Raw genomic sequence first — 23,485 nt, 5'->3', positions numbered from 1 at the left:
TGGACAATTTTTACACTTCTACGCACCTTTTTAGCCATCTTCTCAGCCGAAAAACACTGGCCTGCGGAACCACACGCAAGGATCGCCGAGGATTTCCTGCCGAACTCAAGGATGCACGATGGGAAAAAAAAGCCCAACGCGGCGACATTCGATGGTTGCGCGATCAGAACATCCTGTACCTTCAGTGGAAAGACCGGCGTGTTGTCAATATGATGAGCACGGTTCATACTGCAAATGACACGATCACCGCAAAAAGAAGGGAAAGAAGGCAAAACTCCTGGACTCAGATATCTGTAACAAAGCCTCTGCTGATCCATGATTATAATAGTGGCATGCTAGGTGTAGATAAATCGGATCAAATGATTGGCTACTATAATGTTCTAATGAGAAGCGTGCGGTGGTGGAAGACTCTGTTCTTCCATTGCGTCGATATTGCATGTGTCAACAGTTTCGTACTCTTCCAAGCTCACCGCACATTGCACCCAGAGATTCCTGAGCTGGCACGCACTGCTGGGTTTGACCACCTAGCTTTTAGAGAAGAGCTCATTCAGCAGCTTCTGAATCTTGACGGTGCCAAGCAAGCACACGCACCTCCACCACCCGTCGCAAAACATGCGCTCCACAAGCCGGAAAAAGTGGCAAAACGCAGAAACTGCAAGCTGTGCTATGAGCAGAAGAAAATTGAGCTCAAAACGAATGTCTTTTGCAGCACATGCCAAGTTCACTTGTGTTTCACAACTGCCCGGAACTGTTTCGTCCAGTGGCACAAGAACCGTGGGACCTGAGTCGCCCGAGTGCTGACCACTGGCACCAGAGTTCACACCAAAAAAAGACAGTTGTAGATAGGCATGCCAAATTTTCACAAGGAAGAAACAAGGCAATGTAGCACATTTTGCATATCTTGGATATTTTTTAGTGTTTTTTTCACTCTGTATATTCATGCCTTTTCGAATTTTTTGTATGTTTTTTTTCTCAGAAATCTTGAATTTGAGATTTTTTTAAAATACTATATATCGCTTTTAAGTCTAATCTTTCTTTATGCATGAAAGACTATCTAATCAGCTACGTTTTGATATATGTTACAGCTGTATAGCGCAATGAGTATTTGTAATAAAAATTAATTTCTGACACCCATCAGAATTGCCTGTTTTTTCCGCGGTCCCGAAAGAGCTAATGAGAGGTAAAGCGTGAACCATGGCGCAAACGCTTGCTGCACCACCACTAGTCATCCGTGTAGTGAGGCAAAGCCTGTCATCTGAGCTTGCACAGCTTGGCGCTTGGCAATTCGATATATCCATTTTATGGCAAACTGCATTCAATCTATTAAGTGATAAATGCATGTGTTTGTTAAAAATATTTAGGAACAGTTTGATATGGCGAATAATTTGTGATATTAGTGTTCGCTGTAAGGAGGTTTGATTGTAGCAGCTTGTCCAGTGGTATTTCTTTGGGAGCTGAGCATGGATCGTTTATATGGAAAGCATAGCAAATCTGTAAAGTTAATTGTTTTGTCATGGTTGTAATAACCTTGTTTGGACTACACAGCATTTGAGACTGCTGCTAGTTCGGTAAAACTGCAGTTTTTTTGTGAATACCTTCTTTGTTACCTTCTTTTTGCAGTTTTGGAATAGAAGAAAAAGACTTGTTAGCAGGTCTTGTGCTCATTACCTTTGCTGGCATTACAGGCTGATGACCATTCTTGACAACTAACCACCCCTTGTTCCTTTGCTTGCTACCTGCATTTTTGTGCACCCGTCACCGAGGGCAGCATCCGCTGTTCAGACTGCAACCTGTGAGCAGCCAGTCGTACATGAGCAAACTCTTGTGGTTCATGCAGGGCATATCGGATGTGGCGTGGTCAACGGACAGCCGACTTCTGGTGAGTGCCTCGGACGACAAGACACTCAAGATCTGGGAAGTAAGCAGTGTAAGTGTTCACTTGAGTGCCCTGCCTTCTTTTGCACAAGGCAGACAGGGGTGGTCAGGGCTGCTTTCTGTGGGTGAAGAGAATTGTCCGCCAATTCCCTTCTGGTGCTCATTATTTTCAGCATTTTCTAAGGAGCATGCCAAGACTGCCTAGACTAAACACTGTTCTCAGGGCCTCTGTTATAGTAAGACTCCATTTCGTACTATATCATTATGTAAAAAACAAGCATATTGTAGGGACTTGAAAGTGGTCATGCTTGCAAAATAAGCAGATGAAGACACACACACACTGGAACTATACCATAGCTGCTGTAAAACACCAAAAAACACTTTACTGCAGTCATTTCGCGTGCCTGGCTTGATATGTTTCTATACACAATTTTTCAGAATTCAGCATATATTGTGTCCACACTTGTGGACGTTGCATTTGTTTCCTGCTGCTAGAGAAATATTTTTCCTTTCATTTTCAGCTTAGTTGTGTGATATGGAGATATCAATCCCTTTTTAACATTTTGAATTTGTTTTTGTGTGCTGCCTTGCTTACCTTCAATTTTTAACATGTTATGGTCTCCTTAAGCGTATATTGAAGATAGTATGGAATTCATGAATGCTATATGCTTTTGACAGCAGAGAATTGATTGTTGCGGTGCATCCTTATGCAGGGCAAATGCCTCAAGACTCTCAAGGGCCACAGTAACTACGTGTTCTGCTGCAACTTCAACCCGCAGTCAAACCTGATTGTCTCAGGCTCGGTTAGTATCTGCAGCCTGAGGTCAAGCTTGGGCTGCAGTAGCTCATGAACTTTTGTGCCCACAAAACTCTATTAGTGTCTGCTTTGTGCCACTAAAGAAATATTGACTGCATTGTTAATCCACGGAGTAAGAGAGACAGGAGCGCCGACTCCGCTGCTATAATGGGAGTCACTAGTACTTCGCTGGAGAAAGCTTGGTGGTGCAGCCAGTAGATGGCACCTGAATTTGGTCTTTGGCTCCCGACTTGCCACAGCTTGCTGCTGCTCCGCCTTTGCGTCACTCTGTCTTCGGGATCTGCATGACAGCGCGTTTCATTTCTGTGTCTTCTGTTTCGTCTGCGTGCCCCTGTTGTCATTTTCACAGCGGCATGGGGATGACATGGCATAAAGCAAGGAGTGCTTGTTGCGTCACTTTTTGGACATTAATTGTCCAAAAGCCTGCTGTAAGGCAGACTGCGCGAAAGTGGTGCTTTCATCCTTCCTCTCTGCCTGCTGGTTGCCCGGACATTTCATTTCGGGACAATGCCGACAGGTGGCGGGTTGAGGAAGGCAGTGAAAGGGGAAAAGCCATGTTGGGGAGTAATGAGAAAGAGCACAGGGTATCGCTGAGCAAGCAGGGGATGTGGGTGTGGCATCATTGTGCCTGCTGATTGCAAGTCTGTGTCCTGTCTGCCTTACTCTGTGGTTGAATCCATGTTGGGAGGGACGTGGGCGCGGACATGGCTTTTAGAATGAACTCCTCCAGGCTGGTGCAGACTGGCAAATGTGGCTAAGGGCATGTCTGTGAATACAGCGGCAGAGAGGTCTCTATCCTGTGTTGCGCAGTGTTGAATTTTCGGCCATTGTGATTGAGGGCTTTGTGGAGTACCCCCTGAAAAGCTTCGTTTGTCAAGAGTTTTCTTGGTGGATGCATGTTTTGCTTGTGTCAGGGTGGCCATGCTTAAGCAACTGGCTGAGCATGGTCACCATGTTCAGCCAAATGGGGTCTTGACCAACCTCTACGTGCAGGAGCTTAGAATGATTAATTGTAGCTGTTCACAGTGTTAAGAGAACACATGCAGAGAAGTTTGGGATGCATTTGGATCCCTAGGTTAAGGTTGGAGTTAAAATGTGTAGTACAGGAACACAAACATATGAAAGGTTACTCTGTAAAGTTGCTAGAAAATGAAAAAGCATTGCAATTTAGCTGTTATAGCAAGGAGTGTTTCCACCGTGTAAGTAGGTTGTTAAAGGGCAAGACCAGTCCTGGAAATGCTTTTTTTACTACTTGCTCTCCTGTAATAATTGCAGCAGAAGAAACTTTGTGGCACCTCATGCTATTATACCAGTTGTTTCAGCCAAGGTGAACCAGAATAAAAAAAAGACTTTTTGAGAGATCGAGATGAGCTCCAGTGGTGTCGCCATATCATTGTTGGTGGACATCAAAAAACGGTTGGATCATGTTAACTATTAAGCTGGTTAACTAATTTCTAATAGCTCACGTTTTAACTATTACAGTTAGGGGCTTAGTTGCCGTTGGAAGTTTCTAGTTTAGACAGCTGTTAGTAATAGCCATATCTATTTCTAGAAGTCTAGGTGGTATGTCACATGCCTTCGAAAAGCGTGCCACAAGGCAACACCAGTCACTGCATGTCACTCGCGGTGCTCGTGTCACGTGACCTTTTCTTTTCTTCTTGGGCTGGAGCAGCGAGTGCGGCAAGCACTGCAGGCCGGGTGAGACAGAGAAGGTCACATAACATGCACCATACGGTGACATTTGGGGATGGATGTCGCTTCGCGCCTTTTCAAAAAGGGCACACGGCAGTCGAAATATGTCGAACCACAACACTTAGGGAAATTGCGTCTTCAAAATTGCAAAAAAGTGACATGGCTATTACTAACGGCCGACTACAAATCTCCAATTGCTATCCAGCACCTAACTGTAATAGCTTTAAAGTTAGCTATCTGAAATTAGTTAACCAGTTTACTAGTTAGCATGATTAACCTGTTTTCTGCTGTCCACCAACACTGGTATTAAAACATCGCAGAAGCTGTCACGGATATCTCCAAAGCCTGTTTTTAAAAATTCTGGTTCACCTTGGCTGAAATAACGGGCATGTCTGAAAGGCATGAAATTTGATGCATGTAGAGTGCGGTTGTTGCTGATGCTCCTGTGCACCATTCCAGCTACATTAAACTTTTAAAAGTAGACCCTTATGTTAGCTTTGTAGTTGAATGGTGTTGGCATGTGTGAATATTTTATAATTTTGAATATTGGGTCGAATAATAAAGTATTCGATTATCGATTTGATCCAAATGTTTGGTACTACACAAAATCTCAAAGTATTCATCTTGAGCGAATAATGGTTCTGGAGCTCTTGGTGCGTGTGGTTTTGGTTCAGCATATCTCCCCTCCTCTGGGATGGTACTGTGGTGTACGCGCAACCAAAGCAGCGATTCTGCATCATGTGACTGTGTTCCCACGTGTATGCCAGAGCTGATCTACGCATGCGCGTGGCAACACACGCAAGCAGGTTGAAGCACGGTGCCCAGATCTATACCTTCTAGGTGTCTATGGCCACGCTACCCGCAGTGTGCATGCACCGTAACCGGCACGGCATGCATCAGTAGAGGCATTTAACATGGCGCAATCCTCTTTCGTGCGCTGCCAGTTTGTGCGCTGATTGGTTCCGACGGGGTAGGCGTGCAGACAGCTGGCCGGCGCTTGGTGCCTTATGGCGTCCTCAGGGCGATCTGCACATGCAGAGTGGCATCCCTTGGAAGCAGATCGTGTTGTGCTAAATCTCTCTAATTGGAGGACGCGTGGCTCCCTTGGTTTATGCGGAACGAGTTTGCACTGACTGCAGCTCCCACAGCTGCTCTTCTCTGCGTGAAATTCGCTAAACAAGCGCGATGGTGCGAGCACGAAGGGGAGCTAGTACAAGACACATTGAGATGGGTGCCCTTTTCCGACGCCTGACGCAGGCTGGCACTGGGTGCGCAGGGTGTACACCCAGCAGGTGTCATGGACTCACCGCCTGAAAGCACTAGCTGCACACTCAATTAAAGGGGCCATGCCATGGTCGTTCTTCATATTGCAGTTTTGTGCTTCAGTAACTAACACAAGAGCTTATGATTCAATTTCCGAAATTTAGCTGCCCTGGACGTGCTGTATATTCCAAAAAATGCGATCGAAATTGAGACTGGAAGACTCCTCCCACCGGCAGCTACCGCCATATTGAAAGCTCTCGTGACGTCACTAGCAAATGCAATGAGCAACGTCGTTTGCTCTCGTTGCTGCAATATGCGCAGCGAGGTCTCATTCCGCTCTGTACTTTCACAGGCAGTCGAAGTGTCAGACGTCCCCCATATACGAGTTACTGGTGCCGCAAAAGCGATAACAGTAATGCACTTTTTCTTTGGTATAGGTAGGGTTCGGTCACACTATAGGCCGATGCGACGGTGATCGACGGTCGGTGGGCTGGTCGGTATGCAAATGCCGTCGCTGACACACTGGTCTGTCAAGCTAGACCGGCGACGACGCCAGCACGATCAACGATCGCGTATTGTAGTAATGTTAAGGGTAAGCTTAGTGGGAACTGGCAGAGTGTGGTGGGGGTCTAGTTGGTATGACATTCTATAAACATCAGAATTTTAAAACTTATTGGACCTCATTCTGGCCACGGCGACATACGCGATGTGCATGCTTCAGTGAAGATGTGCTTTCAATCGGTGCCTGCACATATAACCGATTGGCGAGGCAAGCGACACGGGCAGAAAATGCCGCACGACGGTGCCGCTCGTTGCTCGCCACCGTCGCCTGGGCCTCAGCGGCCGAGTGAAAGCTATGCCTGGTGAGGCGACGGCCAGAAAAACTGCTCTTTGTGTTCATTATCTGTATCGAAAAAAGTGAAACGAGCGGCTGCATATCATATCTTCACGCTTTCTTACTAATCAGTGAGGAACTTTTGCCACATTCTTGAATTTCGGTCGACGGACCACCGGCCCCTTTCGTGACGAGGCCTAGCGAGTACGCAGGATTCGTGTGTGAGATTTCGGCGATTGCGGAGAGCAAATTCGCAAGTCTTAGCGCCTGCAAATAGCTGTCGAGCGTAGTTTTGGCTACAGTGCCCTCAAAGCGACGACTGCCTACTTCGCAGGACGCAAGTGCAGTTAGGGGTAAGTGCCGATATATGTGACCCGGTCTGCATAGCATGTACAGAAGGCAGCCGGCAGCAGCCGTTGGTGTAGACTGTGGACATCAGATCTGGTTGTTTTCATTAATTCAAGTAATGTCCGAACATATTTTCAGCTAGAGCGATCTAAAATTAACCTTTGGTGACATAAGAGAAAGCAGATACAATTAGCGGGAAGCGCCGGTATCCTACGCGAAGCGTTTCCCAAGCAGGTGATATATAGCATCATCGGCGCTTATTGCAGTGTTATCAGGGTGTGTAAATGAGTAAAAGTGCAATTTGTTAGCAAGAGTACGTAATATTTAAGATAAGGAGAACCCACCTAGCATTTCATGCCATGCAAACGAGCAGTACTGTTTGCGCACAACCATGTAAACAACATCAGCGCGGGGCTGCAGTTGTTGTAATCGTTGCACTCCTGGGGCAAAATGTGCACGCACAGCAAAATGCTAACTGCTGTACTATTATTTTGAAGCACTCATTTAGGGGGCGGTGACTTCATCGGTGCGGGCAGTGAAAGCATTCGAGTCGCGTAGGGTTTTGCAAGCGTCTATTGTTCCTGCAAAAAGGATCTATGAGTCGAAGGAAATGTATGTCCGACTTACAAACGCGTACATGCAGCGGGGAAGTCGTCGCACTCGGCACTTTTCTCTGCTCCTTCCGTGCCTCAAGGTTACTCTTGTGCCACCTTTTGATAATTTGAGTTTAATTATCGAGCCGATGAATAGCGGACAAGAATTTGGTAGCTAGCTGCAAAACGCCGCGGTTTTCACGGCGCACATCGGCGAAGGCATGCACAGCACGTGCCACTTTTCACATATACGGGAGAACTTGACTGCTCAAAAGAGACCACTCTCATAACATACGAATAGCATGCTTCTAAGCGTAAATAATAAAGCGGGGGTGCATCGATTTGTGTTTCCTCAACGATCGGAAAACGGGCGCCACGAGCAAGTCCTCTTTCCCAAGGATCACTCAGCTCGCGTACTAAGTTGAAGGCTTCCCAAAAGAGAACACGGAAAGTGCATTTTATTTCGCTAAGCTAAAAGAAAAACCTTTTCGAGCGACCACTGTCTACGGTGTGCATGCAAGTACCTCAACAGTTTGCAGTAGACGGCGCGGGATGTGTATGCCTTCGTGATGTCAGCGATCAGAGGTTGCCAGACCAGCAAGTAGTTCGCAAAAGAAACGAAAAAATTCGTTTTAAAAATCAACTGAAAATTGGGGGAATTGTAATTTAACCTTTTGGGAATTAAAGGCGATAAGCAGGGTATGCGTGAAAATAGGCTGTCATGGCCCCTTTAAGAGCAGCGTTTGGAGGCCCCACATATAGGTCTCAGACTCCATAGATATGTTGTTACTACGTGTAGGTCGGAGGCCCCAATTTCCAGTGGCCATTTCTGCAGAAACTGAACACAGATTCAAAAGGTGTGACAAAAATTCAATGCATTCTCTTTTCTTTTTTCCATGTATAATGGCCTTGGTGTGTTCAAAAAATGCATCATTTCGGAAATGCTTATTGTGTCATTCAGCCTTTTTGTGTTACAAAAATATTCGAAATATTCGATTCCAAATTATTTAAGGACAATTACTATTCACTTCAAATTTGCTTGGAACCAAAAGTCTACTATTAGCGCATGCCTAGGATGGCATAATCAGATGCTGTCGTTCTCTCTGCTGAAAAATCGCAATTTGCTCTAAGCATGAACAATAGGTTTGGCCTCAAAACGCAATACAGGACAAGAGGTGATCTTAAATTAGGCTTTGCCTTAACATTTACACATTTATACATAGCTTTGATGTTTAGCTTTCATGCTGAACTGAAAAATAAAGCATTGGGTTGACTGTGAACAAAGACTATTGCAGGGGTGGAACTGCTGCGCCAAACTGCGCCAAATCAAAAATCCTGCTACATGCTGCTACAAAATCGATTTCTTGCCCACTTTTGTGCCATATCTGCGCCAAAACGCCGCTGAATAACTCTGCCGAGAGCAAAACCAAAATTCACGCGAACTGCACCATTTCCTTTCCCCAAAAGCCAATTATTATTATTATTAAATCCGACATCTGCCTGCAACACTGTTCAAGACCCGTGCTGATTGGAAGAAAAAGGCGCGAAGAAAGTGTCCATCTTGATCCCTGCTGGTCATCGCAGCTCACGAGGTCTCCGCCCTGATGGATGAGTTCAGTCTTCGTGTCTCAGAAGTTATTAGCCAGACAATCCGAACGACTTGATGAATTCTGGCAAAAAAATTTTCGAAGAACAGGAGGTACTGTGGAGACTTCAAACAAAAACTCTCCCTTATCCAGCTATCGTAAGCCATGTGTACCCGGATAGATTGAAGCTGGAGTGCAGCAAATGCGGCGGCAAAGCCACCGTAGACCACATCTTCTGGGACTGTCCGAGCGATCCCCCATCAATATCGCTCAAGAGGCTCGCGCTCCCGGGCCCGTGGGAGACCTTGTTGCTCAGCTCCGACCTGGAAACCCAAGTACAGGGGGTGACGAGAGCCGAAGAGGTCGCCGCTCCACTGACAGCCACCTAACAAGATCAACAAACCCATTTATAACTCAAGCCGATAATAAACGTTTTCCAATCCAACTCAAAACTCAAGCAAAAGGATGGTGCTCGAAAATATCCCTTATTGGCAGCACTCTTAAAAGCACTTCGGTGCCTCTCGCACAGCCATGCTCATTTGGAGAGGGGCTTCAGTGAAAATCGGCGAGTGCTGAGAGGGCGATTGTCCTTTTCAATACAAATTGTAAATGGGCTTAGGTCTTTAATGACATATTGCCAGCGTTTCAGCCGAAATCCAGCTGCCATTCCTATGACACAACGATTAATCAGAGCGCTGAAAGTATCGCGGAAGTGACAGCTGCACTGGTTGGAGGCAGATGCAGCAGAAGAGACATGTGCAAAACAAGCAAAAGGCTGGTGTACCGCACAAGGACACCCAGAAAAGAGGTCAGAATGAAGAGAAGGTACTGGAAAAGATCAGGCTGGCCAGGAATATGATCACAAATGCCGAGCTGCTTTTCGCAAAAAGCGTCAAGTCTAGAAATTTTGCAGATGTTGCAAGCCCTTCTGAAGAATGGACAGGAAAGGCTCGCAGCGGCGCTGTCTGAGCTGGAGTCATCAACGAAAAAAAAGAAATAGTACCTTAAATTTGCAGTTCTAAGATTGGTATAATTTTTTTAGCTTTGTTGCATATCTCGTTATGTCGGCCATATGAATAAAAATGGCTTTATTTTTAGCAAAATCTCCTGTTTGCTTATTTTTGGGGTTTTTTAAGGAAAGGACAGCACTTTTAGACTGAATTTGGGCTTGAAGCTTGTTTTTGCATGGCTATAGTCGTCATAAACACCTGAGCAATTGGCTGTTAAATAATTTTTTTCTTGGGGTGGGGGGGAGGGGGGGGGGGGGAGGGGGAAGGCAATGGCGCAGTATCGGTCTCATATATTGTTGGACACCTGAACGGCGCCGTAAGAGAAGGGATAAAGGAGGGAGTAAAAGAAGAAAGGAAGAGAGGTGCCGTAGTGGAGGGCTCCGGAATAATTTCGACCACCTGGGGATCTTTAACATGTACTGACATCGCACAGCACATGGGCGCCTTAGCGTCTTGCCTCCATAAAAACACAGCCGCCGCGGTCGGGTTCGAACCCGGGAACTTCGGATCAGTAGCCGAGCGCGCTAACCACTGAGCCACCGTGGCGGGTCGAGCAATTGGCTGTTCCAGAAATAAAACAAGCCTTCTTTACTCAAGTGTTTTGAGACGAATTTTTGCTATGAAACAGTTTTTTCAGCTACAAAAGCTCAAATATCTGCTGGAAAATGCCATTTTTCCTGCTACATAACTTGAAATTGCTGCTACAAACAGCGATTTCTTCTGCTACAAAAGCTGCTACAACAAGCCAGTTGCCAGTTTTATCACTGCTATTGGCTAACTAGAAAAATTCATTTTTTATGGATTTGCAGTATTCAGTTTGCAGAGGGTGCATAATGAAGCGTGGATTTGTTGCAGCAGACAGTGAGATACAAACTCTGATTGTTATGTGGAATGTGCTCAGTATGCCCAAGTGTTTATAGTGAGTGGACTTAATGCAACACATGCCTTGAAAATGGGGTACAAATAAAAGTGTAAATGAGGGGGCATGTTAGGGTGTACCTGTTCACTGGCAAAGGACAGGCATGCGTTAAACAAGGTTGCCTGATCTGCTTCACCAGCGTGCCGCAGCAAATGTTAACTAACATTGAATTGGTGATACTCCAGCTTACTGTTCTCTTCTCACACAGCTTGCCTTCTCTGCAGCTCATTCTCTGGTTTTGTGGGCCTCTACAACCTCCCTCCGGGGGGCGAAATTATAACCACTTGCATAGACAGCTGACAGAATGTGTCAGCTGTCTCGGATACAGGCCTGTAAAAAAATGTACTGTGAATGAAATTTCTTTTTTTCAACATGGATACAAAATCAGAGCTTACAGGTTGTTTAGCACAGAGAAGGGGGTCATCATTTGGGGCCATGTTGGTGACCATTTGCCCCAGCAATACAGTATAGGCACTGACCCACTCAGGTCCAGTTTTCATTAATGTCATCATTTGGGAATCCTTCAGTGCCAGCCGACTTGAGCATAAGAGGTACTTTGACTGGTTCCTTGAAGGGTTTTGTTTTAGCAGTGATAGTAAGCATTACAGTGTAATGCAAGAGAACACATGCTCCAGAAGATGGTCTTAAGCATATTGCTGTAACAAGTGTGAGACTATGCAGTTGTAAGAAATAAGTTTCCCACTTCTTCATAACTGTTTGCACAGCAGAAAAGAAACTACTCCTTGAAACAATGAACATAAAATGACAAGCTTTCTTCCCATTCTGGCAAGTGCTTGGCTGGGCATTCTCCAGGACCTCGTCTCTTCTTTCCCACCACTGTGCAGTTTGACGAGAGTGTGCGAATCTGGGACGTCAAGACGGGCAAGTGCCTCAAGACTCTGCCTGCCCACTCGGACCCTGTGTCTGCTGTGAGTAGCCTTTTGTGCTGGTGGCTGTGCTAGAAATAGAAAGCAAGCGCGAAGCCTTCCAGTCTTAGTAGCATTTTATTGCCCTGCATACCTGTAGCTTTGCCTCTGTAATAATTGCACGACTGGCCTTGCAGATCTTTGAGCAGCAACACCAGGCGCAGCATGTGCTCAAAAACATTGGACAGGAAAAATTATGTGGTCACAATTATATTTTTTGAGGGCAAACATTCAAGTGCTTTGGGGTCACATTGAGAATTGGGCACGCACATTTTGGCTTTTCAGGCAGGCTTCTTCTAAAGCTAGCTGCTTTTGAGCTGTCCATGAGGTTGCTTAATTTTACAGTTGCATGAGAGCAATATAGCCTGGTTTACATTGACTGCTTGGACATTTTCAGTGCATTTGTTTGAAGTTGATTTGCAGTGAAGCTTTGATCGCAATCAGTGGGCACTGCTGTCTTTAGGTTTGATAGAGTGCTGATTTGCTTTCAGTGCAAAAGCATTATATACCTCATCAGCAATGAAACCTAGCAACAGTGGTCACGAAAAATCCCAGATGACATCTCCGTGGCATCAAAGAAACCTAACATTTCTTCCGAAGGTACAGGGAATTGAACCCAGGACTTTCAGATTGCGAGGCGAGCACGGAACCCATAGGCCATGCAACTTTTTTTTGTTTTTTTTCAACATGGTATTTATTACAGTTCATTTTGGGTGGAAAAAACAGCGCGAAAGGGACGGAAGACAAAGAAGAAGGAAAACACACGGACGAGCGCTGACTCACAATTTTTTTTTTTATTCAGAAAAAAACAGATTTATATTTAAAAAGTCACATGACCTGACGTCACTCGTGCACATGCCCAGAAATACAACAGTCTAAGACTATAACATGAGTCAAGATTAAAACCTTACAACGCGATTTCAGAACTCTGTGATTAACCGAAAAAACACGAGACAGCCAGAAAAAAACAAAGGTACTAAAAAACAAAGGTACTAAAAACACAAATCACAAATCCAGTCAGCCTTCCTTATTGATGGTCGATAAAGAGGTCGCTTTTCTTGACAACACGTGATTTGTGTTTTGTTTTTTTAGTACCTTTGTTTTTTAGTACCTTTGTTTTTTTCTGGCTGTCTCGTGTTTTTTCGGTTAATCACAGAGTTCTGAAATCGCGTTGTAAGGTTTTAATCTTGACTCATGTTATAGTCTTAGACTGTTGTATTTCTGGGCATGTGCGCGAGTGACGTCAGGTCATGTGACTTTTTAAATATAAATGTCTGTTTTTTTCTGAATAAAAAATAATTGTGAGTCAGCGCTCGTCCGTGTGTTTTCCTTCTTCTTTGTCTTCCGTCCCTTTCGCGCTGTTTTTTCCACCCAAAATGAACGCATACCATCTCGCCCAACTTTCCATTCTACTACAGTGTATTTATTACAGTGATGCAGTGTTCTATGTTCAACCGTATTAGTTCTTGGCAAAACTAAGCTGAACCTAGAATGTGCGTTGCATGCGACTGTACGCTGATGAGTAGGTGTGTGATTAGAAAGGAAGATGAAAAAATGAAAAGGGAAATGTATTAAAAGCTCGTTAATTCGAACTCTGTTAATTCGAAGTGACGCCCGGCTCCCGGCACAGCCCTGTGTATTTCAATGGGGATAACTCCCGATAATTCGAGCAAGTCGGCATCCGCTACAGTTAAAGAGCCACTGGCTGACACCGCTCTTCGTAGATACAAGTTGCCCCATAGCGAGTAAAACACGCTCCAAATTTACCAGAGATGTAAAACAATGGAAAAGAAAAAAAACGCCGAGAGTGTGACGCTCATGGAGCCCACGTTCCGGTGCATGCCATAGCACGTTTTTTCTGCCGGAGCACTTGCCCGCGTCGCTGATGCTTAGGTGCAAGCTGTTCCAGGTTTTCGTTGTGCCGCGGGCGCTGGGTCGCGAACACGTTATGTAAACAACGTAGTATGGCGGTCTGGGCGATGACGGCTTTTGTTGGCGCTGCGAGCGTGGGCTACATGGACAGCAGCGTGGAGAAGTTGGAGGAGCCCTTGAGTGACGCCGATATAATTGAGGCTGCATGTGCCCAGCAGACGTCTCAAGGCTCACGTGCAGTGAGAACAGTCGACAGTGATGAGTCCGACGGCGGCGACGAGACTGTGCCACCGCCAAGTGCACATGAAGTAGCGTCGGTGCTCGATTTTGCAGCACGCCAGTTCTCTGTCAGTGAGAACTCTGACGTCGCGCAGCTTTGGGCAAGCTGCAGATGATGCTGATGGAGTCTCGGCAGAAGAAACGCAAGCAAAGGCACTTAGTTGATTGCTTTTAATTCTGACAACCCTTTCCCAAAATGTTTTGGAGCTTAAATAGTGTCATATATTCCTGCACTAAAGCTCGCTGCTCACGCGAATGCATTCCAGTACTTGTTTCTGGCGCATAACTGGCCAATTAGTTTATTTCCTTTGCCATTAGGGCTGCGTGAATTTAATTCTCAGAATATGCCCGCCACAAACGTGTAGTAGCGCCTAGCTCGCGATAACGAGTCTAGATGTGACTGCTTTGGGTTCTGCCCGTGCGGCAGGGTGCTATAACCGCTCGTTCTAGCACCCATTCGATAATTCGAACTTTGCTTAATTCGAGCAATTTTCCGGTTCCCTTCGAGTTCGAATTCACGAGCTTTTAGTGTAAAGAATGCTTTCACATTCAAAGCATGTAAGTAGTCTAAGTGCCTTCTGTAATTTTTGGCATGCAAGACATGAGGTGGTGCTGTGCACATTAGAACAATGAATTTTAGTTCAAGATTTTAAAATTTTATTTTTAAACATGCGAAAATTCAGTTGGATACATGTGATTGAGGTCTCTGCTAAAGTCTGCCATAATCACAAGTGGGCGACTGCCCTGACTTTTTGCTTTTGCTCTTTAACGCCCACCTTTGAAAACTTGTCCCTCCTCGTCTTCATCATCATCAATGTCAAACCATGAAGTACCTGAGCTTTGGCTAGTGAGAATAAAAATGGACAGGGAGGGGGGGGGGGGGGGGGGGAGCGATAGAAAGAAAGGACCAGGGGTAGGGGAAACATTACACAATATACAAATTGCAGTATAGTACGGCACCCGCGTGCATATGTCGATAGTTCTCTGCACGCAGGCGCAGGGTCGCACTTGCACAGCGAGCAGGCAAGCGTAGGCACAGGCGCACTGCCTCGCGCACGAGCAAAGAAACGCGCGCACGCACACACGTACACTTCTGTGTGGCCACTTCTGTGAACTGACCACACAGTCTGTAAGTTTGCATTTTTGCGCCATGGATTCTGATGAAAGAGAGTGCAGGAAAGTGAAAAGAAAACTTTTTCTTGTCACGAAGTGGTTGCTGCAGGCACGCGAGTTGATTGTTGGCTGCCGCGGAGATCCGTCAGCATCTACACAGCCCATTCTTGTACCCACTTCACCCTTTTGGCTACATGCAGCGATGCTGCAGGAACTCTGAACAGTCTCTTTCCAGGCTTGCTACTTTAATGGTAGCACCTTACGTCTGCACACCACTGAGGCATCTCGTCAGCTATATGAGTATGAACCTCGTAAAGGCACAGCATTCCCAACATCTACATAGTGACGAGTGACAGAACGGGCAAAAAATGTGGTGACATTGCACTTCTCGCAATGCACTGCATGTGCATGTACTGAGGTCCTGTATGGAGAAGGCCCATTTGGCTTTCTTCGAGACAATTCCATAATTCAGCTTTATTTTCTAGATTTTTTTTAGTGAAATAAATTAACTTTGTGCAGTTGCTTCATAATGGGACATAAGATGCTGCATTCATTGTGTATTATTTTTGTAAATGTTGTAGCTACATGTTAATGGCTGATTGCAGCCAGACCTTGTCAACCAGATTAGATTTTTCTCTCTTGCAGTTGTTTTGTCACATTAGCATCATAATCTGCAGCATATCTGCATCCACGCTAGACTTCTGAAAATTTAAAATCACAGCTGCCATATGGAATGCACAGTAGTGTTAGAGCATGGGGTCACTAATGTGGGTAGTGCTTTATGTTGGGAGCAGTAAAACATCAGGCTGTTATACCTGTATTCCAAGGGCTTGCTTCCTGTGGGTGCTTTCTGAACTTGTCCTGAAGGAAGGCCACAACTTTGATGACAAGTTATATCTGAGATTTCTTAGTCACGAAGAACTAAGGAGACTGCTGTGAAATAGTTTTAAAGTGCTTACTAGTTTCCGTGCAGTACTGTCAGTACTGCCGAGGTATGTTTTTGGAAAGGCAGTTTTTCGAGCAAAGTTAAGGCTTAATCTAGTTTTCATGAAGTCCGCTAAGGATACTGAACTAAACAATTAGGTTTCAATTTAAAACGAATAGCACTAGGTATAACTGTGGTTCCTGGAAACACAAAAGCAATCCTAAACAGGTAGTTTATCTTCCAAGCACAAGATATGTGCTGCTCAAAACGTAGCTATGGTATTATTATTGTTATTGTTATTATTATTGTTATTATTGTTATTGGTGTCCTAATGCTAAGCGATAGAATATGGGAAAAGGGATTGTTTCAGAAAGGGAATGAAAAGGAAGTTTCCTCTCCTGTGTTTTCTTGCATGGTCTTCAGACTGCTAAATGCCACCAGAAACCTGGTAGTTTAGAGCTGAAGTGTAGCATTTGTGTTTGTGTGGATGTTTTTCAGGTGCACTTCAACCGAGATGGCTCACTCATTGTCTCCAGCAGCTATGATGGCCTCTGGTGAGTTAGTAGTACAGATGTATTATTGCCTGAGGCTACGCACTCACTCCCTGTGCATGTAGTTGCATGCTGCACTGACTTTGCTGTTGCTGGTGGCTACAGGGAGGTAAAGGTTGCCTATTGCAGCGAGAGATGTAGCATTTCGGTACTTAAAGAATTGGCGTCAGTTTCTCCACTGACAACCTTGTATTGCTGGCACAGTATTGCAGTGTTGTTTGCTGCGTGGTTGCAACTGGATGCAGGTGAGAGGCAGTATACCTGGATTTGGTATAGGCGAAAATGTTCTGTCCGTCCTCTGTGACTGGGCGATGCCAATTGGTGTAGAGCCTAGCCTTTGCTGGAACTGGCTTTGCAGAACATCCAGTTGTCAAATTTCTGCATAATTTTTTCACCAGAGGGCACTTTAGCAAAGGTTAAATTTCATAAGGAAGTGAATTTTATGACAGGGGGTCTCTAAAACCAGTTTTTGGGCCATGTCTACGTGATGGCAGGCTACTTCTAACATGTACACTTTGTGTATGGGTCATCGGTGGGTTACATCATGTACTCATGCTGTGCGGTAATGAATACAGAGTCGTGAGATGACGTGGGAAAGTTCGAGATTTTTTGAAGAGCCTGCAAAAAGCACACATGCCAGGTAGCTATTCCCATCTGTGACCAGTCCAAAGAAGCTGGCTTTGCCAGTGGGTCACTGATGGGTCACACTGCACCCAAGAAAACGCCCTGGTCTACGATGCACAGGGATTAGGGTTCCAAACACCACTGCCACAGCAGACGTGTGAAGTTAGTCTATTGGGGATAAACTGAAGTGGAGAGCTACGTATTGGTGTTTTTATTACAGTAGTGTTCTGGCACTTTCTGGGGTTATGAGTACTTCTGTTGCATAATGATGCATGTGTTTCATAAAGAATAAAAGAATGCGGAAGCTGTCTGCCCTGGCTACTCAGCCTAGTTGGCACCATGCTCAGTCCCTCTATAGTCAGATACAACTCAAGAACTCAAACGACCCCCTCCCTGCTAATCACATCCCCCGATTCTCAGGACCCTGCTAGCATGACAATGCTGGGAATGGCAGATGAAAGGGGATAGTCTTCTCTCCCTTTGCATTGTCGTTCCACTCCGTGCATTGTCATGCTAGCAGGGTCCTGAGAATAGGGGGGGTGTGATTAGCAGGGAGGGGGTCCTTTGGCAGGGAAAAGTCACTTCTTTCTTGAGTTGTATTGCACTGTAGGGCTTCGAACTCCTATCTTCCATGACCATGACACGCACAATGAGTTGCTAAGGGTCAGGAAATGCTGGTGGTGGCTTAGAGGAGGCTCTCGCAAACCTACAGGGCTTCACGTTAAAAAGGAAAATACACTAACAGTATGATTTTTGGCTCATTAGGTGGTTACAGTGGTTGTGAAAATGCTTGTTAACTTCTTGGTGTTGTATGTATGCTCAGAGATAAGGCCAACAGGTATTTGAGCGAAGGCATTCAATAGTGGCCCATGCTGCTTAGTTGATTACTGAGGCCAAACAGTTCTTGTTGGCAGATTCTGTGATGAAATCAGCAATCCAAACAAAGGGGGCTGGGCCATCTTGCAATAAGCTTACACAATTGGGGGATTGCTCACCATCAGTGATTTCATGTGATGCTAGTATGCCTGTCACAGGAGCAGGTCTGTCACCAGAGTCAGTGATAGTCAGACTCTGTGGGGGTCGGCTGCTGCCACACGGTGAGATTCAATGATGAAACTTGGTAGCCACAGACTATATGGGGCTTTGTGAACCGCCATTAAGGGGGGACGCGGGTCTTGAAATCGCGAAAAATGGTCAAAAATGGCAATTTTCAAAAATTGCGATTTTGAAGTCTTTAATGTCCCAACTATGCCTCTACAAAATATTTTAGCTGAATTCCAACTCAAAGTATGAAAAAAACGGCAATTTAGAAACGTCGGTGAGCCGAAATTGAACGCCAAGCGCGAAGGTTTGCCCCATTTTCAAGCTGCCGTAGCTCCGCGCGACGCGAACCGATCGGCGCCATCTTGGTCTCGTTTGAAAGCTGGTTTCCCGCTCTCCAATTTGGCGCCTTTCGGCAAGCTGTAGACCCTCGCACAGCGGAGCTATCGGCACCCGTTCGCAAGGGGGGAAAGCGTCGCGAGACGGCCGCCGATTGGGTAAAACGGGCGCTCCTCGAGGCGCAGCCCTCTGATTGGCCGTGACGCATGCTTTGCCCCCCGCGGCCGCGTTGTTCGGCTCCTTCCCGTCGTCTGCTTTCGCCTGCACGCCCCGTCATTTTTCGCGCTCCTCTTTGTTTCCTAGTATTTTTCGTTCTGCCGTTTTCCTTATCGTTATTGTAGACATTTTGGCTATTGAATCGCTTCTTTTAGCCCCGAATTTCGTGCTTTTGCGTGTATTTGCCTGCCTGGTGTCTTTGTTCCGTGTGTCACGATGGCCCGAGACGCGCGCTTGAAAGCAAGCACGCGAAAAACAGTCGGCAAAAAGAGACGCGCATGGAATAAGTAGAGCGCTGCATCGTCGAGAACTGCAGCTTCGGTGATGCCGCAAGCTGCTGTACCCTCGGTGGATGCGGCTGGACTGAGCTCGCCAACAACAGCTTCGCCGGTGGACGCGGCTGAACAAACCCTGTTGACGCCAGCATCGCCGGTGGACGCGGCTGGACAATGCCGATCGCCGTCAACTTCGGCGTTACCGCAAGTCTCTGCAGTGCCGGTGGGTGTGCCTGGACTAAGCCCGTGGAAAATATCGACTTTTGATACGCTGCAAGCCGCTTCGAATTCCGTGTCGTCGGAAGCGGCCGAGCCGGCTGACCTAAGCCTAACGTCGACTTCGGCGTTTGCGCACGCCGCTTCGTGCCAACGGACGCGGCTGAACCGAGCTCGCGTGCTCAACGCTTCGACAAGCACGCGCAGCGCGGACCTTGGCAGCGCGCCAAGCCGCTGCCGCCGCTGATAACATCATTTGTTTTTTTTTTAATATATATATATTTTGAGGAGAGCTCCGAGGGGGGGGGGGGGGGGGGGGCGCGCTCGGCGAACTTGGCAGAGCGCCAAGACGTTGTGCGCTCTAAGCTGATGCTTGAACATTTGAACATTCGCATTAGACACTCCTCACTGTCCTGTTTTTAACCTCGCAAGAAGCAGTTTCTCGCTTCAACCAAGGAATGGCAACAACCAGCAGAGCTGTTGCAGCACAGCTTGGTTACAGGCCTGGGAGCTGCCTCATTGGTAGGAGCCTTGAAAAAGATAAACAGAGGCTGTGCAGGTCTGATAAGGGTCACACCAATGCTGAAAAGGTGAAGAAGAGGATGGCCAAGAAGCACAAGCCTGACAGCACCCATGACTACTGCCCAGGACTTTTGTGAATGTGTGGCAGATTCAAAGAAAATAGCAAGTGATTTTCGGAGCTTTTTTTTTGTCAAGTGCCAATGCAATACAGAGGTTTTCATAATCTTTACATGAACAGATTTCTGTAAATTTGGTGTTATTGTGTTCAGCAATGACTGGGCGGCATGCTAAAGCATTAAATTTTTCCATATGATCAGTAAACAAAAATGGCAGAGTAAGCAAAACTTTGAATGCAATTTTCTCAGCTTTGCTTTTTCGATCAAATGCCTTTGCCTTACGGAACTTTTCATAATGTTTGCATCAACTGATTTTATTGAAGTAGGTATCATTTTTTTCAGCAACACCTCAGCTACATCCTAAAGCTTTCCAATTTTCATTAAACCCAATAGACTAGCAATTAGGTCAGATCTAAGCTAATTACTCCCACATTGTTTTTTTCTTTCCTACTTTGTTATTCATTCATGACCTATGTGATGACTTTTTAAAAATTTCTTTAGCTTTAGGATGTGCAATGGGCCCTTAAGAATGACAGCATTACTTTAAAACTAGTTTTTTTAATTAAGAAACCACCATAATGGCCCGTAAGAAAAGACCTAAGTGGCATAAATTATTTTGCCATATCTTCATTTCTAGATGAGATATATAAAATCTGAATATATATTTGGGATTAGCATTCAAAGATATATCTGCATGCCAATTTTCAGGAAGATATGTTAAGAAATAAAAAAAAAGTTTTCAAGACCCTCATCCCCCCTTAAGTTTCTGGAGCCATTGAGAACAGGGGCTGTATTCTGACCTCTGTCTCTGTTAGAACTGATCCCCAAAACTGTGCACTGATTGGCTGAAGCAGTTAGAGCGGTCGTGCCATTCAGCTGCTGTGCAAAGTGCAGTCACACTAATTTCCCCTGGCTGTAGAGCACCTTGATTTCTTCATAGCTGCGAAACTACTTTTCCGAGCTAAACGCACAGCATTCATATGAACCGTGCAATATGTTTCAAGCCAATACCGTTGGAAATACTATCTGTTTGTTAGCAAAAAGAGGGAACTTTATTGGCACTGCTTCTTTTCAGAAGTGTCAGTGATTGTTCCAAAATAACAGTGACTGTGCCTCCCAAGATTTTTGCCCTGCTCACAGTCTCAAATGCCATGCAGCAAAATATAGAGTTTCAGTAGCGATGTGCATTTCACTAGTATTTGGACATCAGGTTCAATGACTCTTTGTGTTGAAGTGGAATGCTACGATCACTTCTGCTTCGTTAGCCAGCCAGCACATGAGGCCATCCTTCAGTGGTCCTTCCTGTATTTGCTGCTGACCTGCTGACAGGCATGTACACTGCCTCACCTCTCCGTGTGCACTCATTCATTTGTTTATCCATTTTGTAGTGGGACGATTGGGAGCATTTGGGAGCACAGCATTTTTTTTCCTAAAGGGAATCTGTGTCCAGTGCCTGCCTCTTTTTTTTCCATGGACTGCAGTTATCACCTCATTTTCAAGCACTCCAGCATGCACTGATTGACAAATATGCAACATTGAAAACCTGCATGACCTGTGACATCAATGGTCGCATTGCTGTTTTCTTCTCATCCTCGTTCATGTCTTTATTGTGTTTCCTTTGCCAGGCTTCTCACTAGTTATTTGTGTAACAATGTCACCGTGTGCCTGTATCCTTCTGGAGATGTCATTAGCTGTGCAGAATTGGCTGCCTTTGCATTATATTAAGGCTGTAGAATGTCCAGGCTTCTTGTGCTGTTTATCCGCATCCAAAGTACAACCTATGAATCTGCTGCTTGGCAAGCCGCAGCCATGTTTTCTTTGCGGTTGAATTTTTCAACCCTATGGGCAAGCGACCTCCTGTCGCAGATATAAGTTGACAGCATTCTTTGTGTTGTGCTTCTTCAAGTTCTCTCGGTTGGTGACATTTCATTCATCATAGAGTTTTCCTTGAGTGCTTTGGTATGGCATTTTCCCCAGGAGGAGAGTGTGGCGTGCATGTAGGGTAGGATTGCTCAGAGCAGCAGAGGCTTAACCTCAAGGCCGACAGTTGGCAAATAATGAGCAGAGACAGTTGCAAGCGGCACACCTTGCACGCTCTCTTGCGGTGCCACTTTCAGTACGAGACAGGTGAGAGGCAAACTGGTGGTTTACTGTTCCTGTGCGGTGCATCGGTGCATCTTCTGGATGCACCTTTGCGCAGGATCTCTGTTTGCAGGTAACGTTGTTCTCTTCACAATGAGTGCTCTTTTACCACCTGTGGACCCTGATATGCACCTGCAGTGGTGGTCCTCATAAATCCTCCACCACATTTGCCATTTTCTCCCCGAGTGCCTTGTCTAAACATCGGTTACCAATTTTGCATTCTGCCGACTCTGCTTCTTCTGTTATGACATCCACTGTTTCTCATGGCAGTGCTTTGATTCATTCATTCACCTATCACTAGATCAAAAAAGCACTTAATTGCTAGTTGGGAAACGAGCTATGGCGGTGTACCGTTCGAGGTATTGGTGGCAGAACAGACTATAGTACAGTTGTACAAGGCGAGACTAGGACAGTGAGCTTGAATTGTTAAAAAGTTACAGATGTGAGTTAAACATATAGCCTTCCAAAATTTTAATATCGCGCAAGCATCACCCAATTAGTTAGTCAACAGCACGGGATAGATCTGGCAGCAAAACCTGCAAGGGTAAGTGCATGTGCACGAAGTTCTTTTCCAGTGTGGGCATTGTCTGCAGCACAGTTCTCTTGAGCTTGACACATGCCATGCTTTTGTTTTTCTTGATGTCTCCATCTTAGACCGCAGCAGGTAATGAAACCATGTGGGCCAGGAATGCTCATGATCTCCCCATCTTGTCTATTTTGCACTTCAGACTAGCATAGTATCTTGAAGTAAACCTTTTTAGATCTTTGGTAGCTTGTGTTAAAACGATTTTGTGGGAGTCTCAGATTATAGGTGATTGGGAGTTAGCAAACTTATGGTTGGTTTTGATTAAGAGTTGATAATGTAATTAGTACATGTGAGGGTTGTAATATTTGATTGGTTCACTTTTAAATAAGTAATACTTGGTTGGTCATGGTTTGGTGTATGGTTATTTATTAGTTCATGGCTGTTCGCTGTTGCCATGTCATTGATGAGCCATGGCATTGCCTTGCTCAGGGGAGGAATTGCAAAGCTTGGTCGTGGACCTGAATTGGCAAGGTACAATGATGCGTCTAAGCATTAATATAAAGAAATGTAAAGTAATGTTCAATAGTCTTGGAAGGGCACAACGGTTTACAATATGCAGTGAAGCATCGGAAGTTGTCGGGGAATACATCTACTTAGGACAGGTAGTAATTACTTACCTAGACCACGACAGCGAAATACTGTATTTATACTCGCATAATTTGTTCCTGGGCGTAATTTGCATTCCCTTAATTTATTACGTAGATTTACAAAAAAACAACCACTTTTGCTCACATATTCTGCACTCCCTGTTGCGCAAGCACACCAGCATGCATGCGGGTGCGCGCAGTGCAGGCTTCAGAAGAT

At 45.5% G+C, this 23,485-nt stretch overlaps 1 protein-coding gene across 1 annotated transcript in view; it reads left to right on the top strand.

The window, feature by feature from the left end:
* The window catches only part of wds (WD repeat-containing protein wds), a 95,335-nt gene that overhangs the window by 30,153 nt on the left and 41,697 nt on the right, over window positions 1-23,485 (top strand). Inside the window, exons 5-8 of the mRNA XM_077650586.1 lie at window positions 1,838-1,927; window positions 2,589-2,678; window positions 11,784-11,867; window positions 16,552-16,607. Coding sequence (XP_077506712.1) covers window positions 1,838-1,927; window positions 2,589-2,678; window positions 11,784-11,867; window positions 16,552-16,607 — 320 coding nt within the window. The remainder of the gene's footprint in view (window positions 1-1,837; window positions 1,928-2,588; window positions 2,679-11,783; window positions 11,868-16,551; window positions 16,608-23,485) is intronic.

This window comes from Amblyomma americanum, chromosome 1, assembly GCF_052857255.1.
Source record: "Amblyomma americanum isolate KBUSLIRL-KWMA chromosome 1, ASM5285725v1, whole genome shotgun sequence".
NCBI lineage: Eukaryota > Metazoa > Arthropoda > Arachnida > Ixodida > Ixodidae > Amblyomma > Amblyomma americanum.
This window is presented reverse-complemented; position numbering and strand designations above follow the sequence as displayed.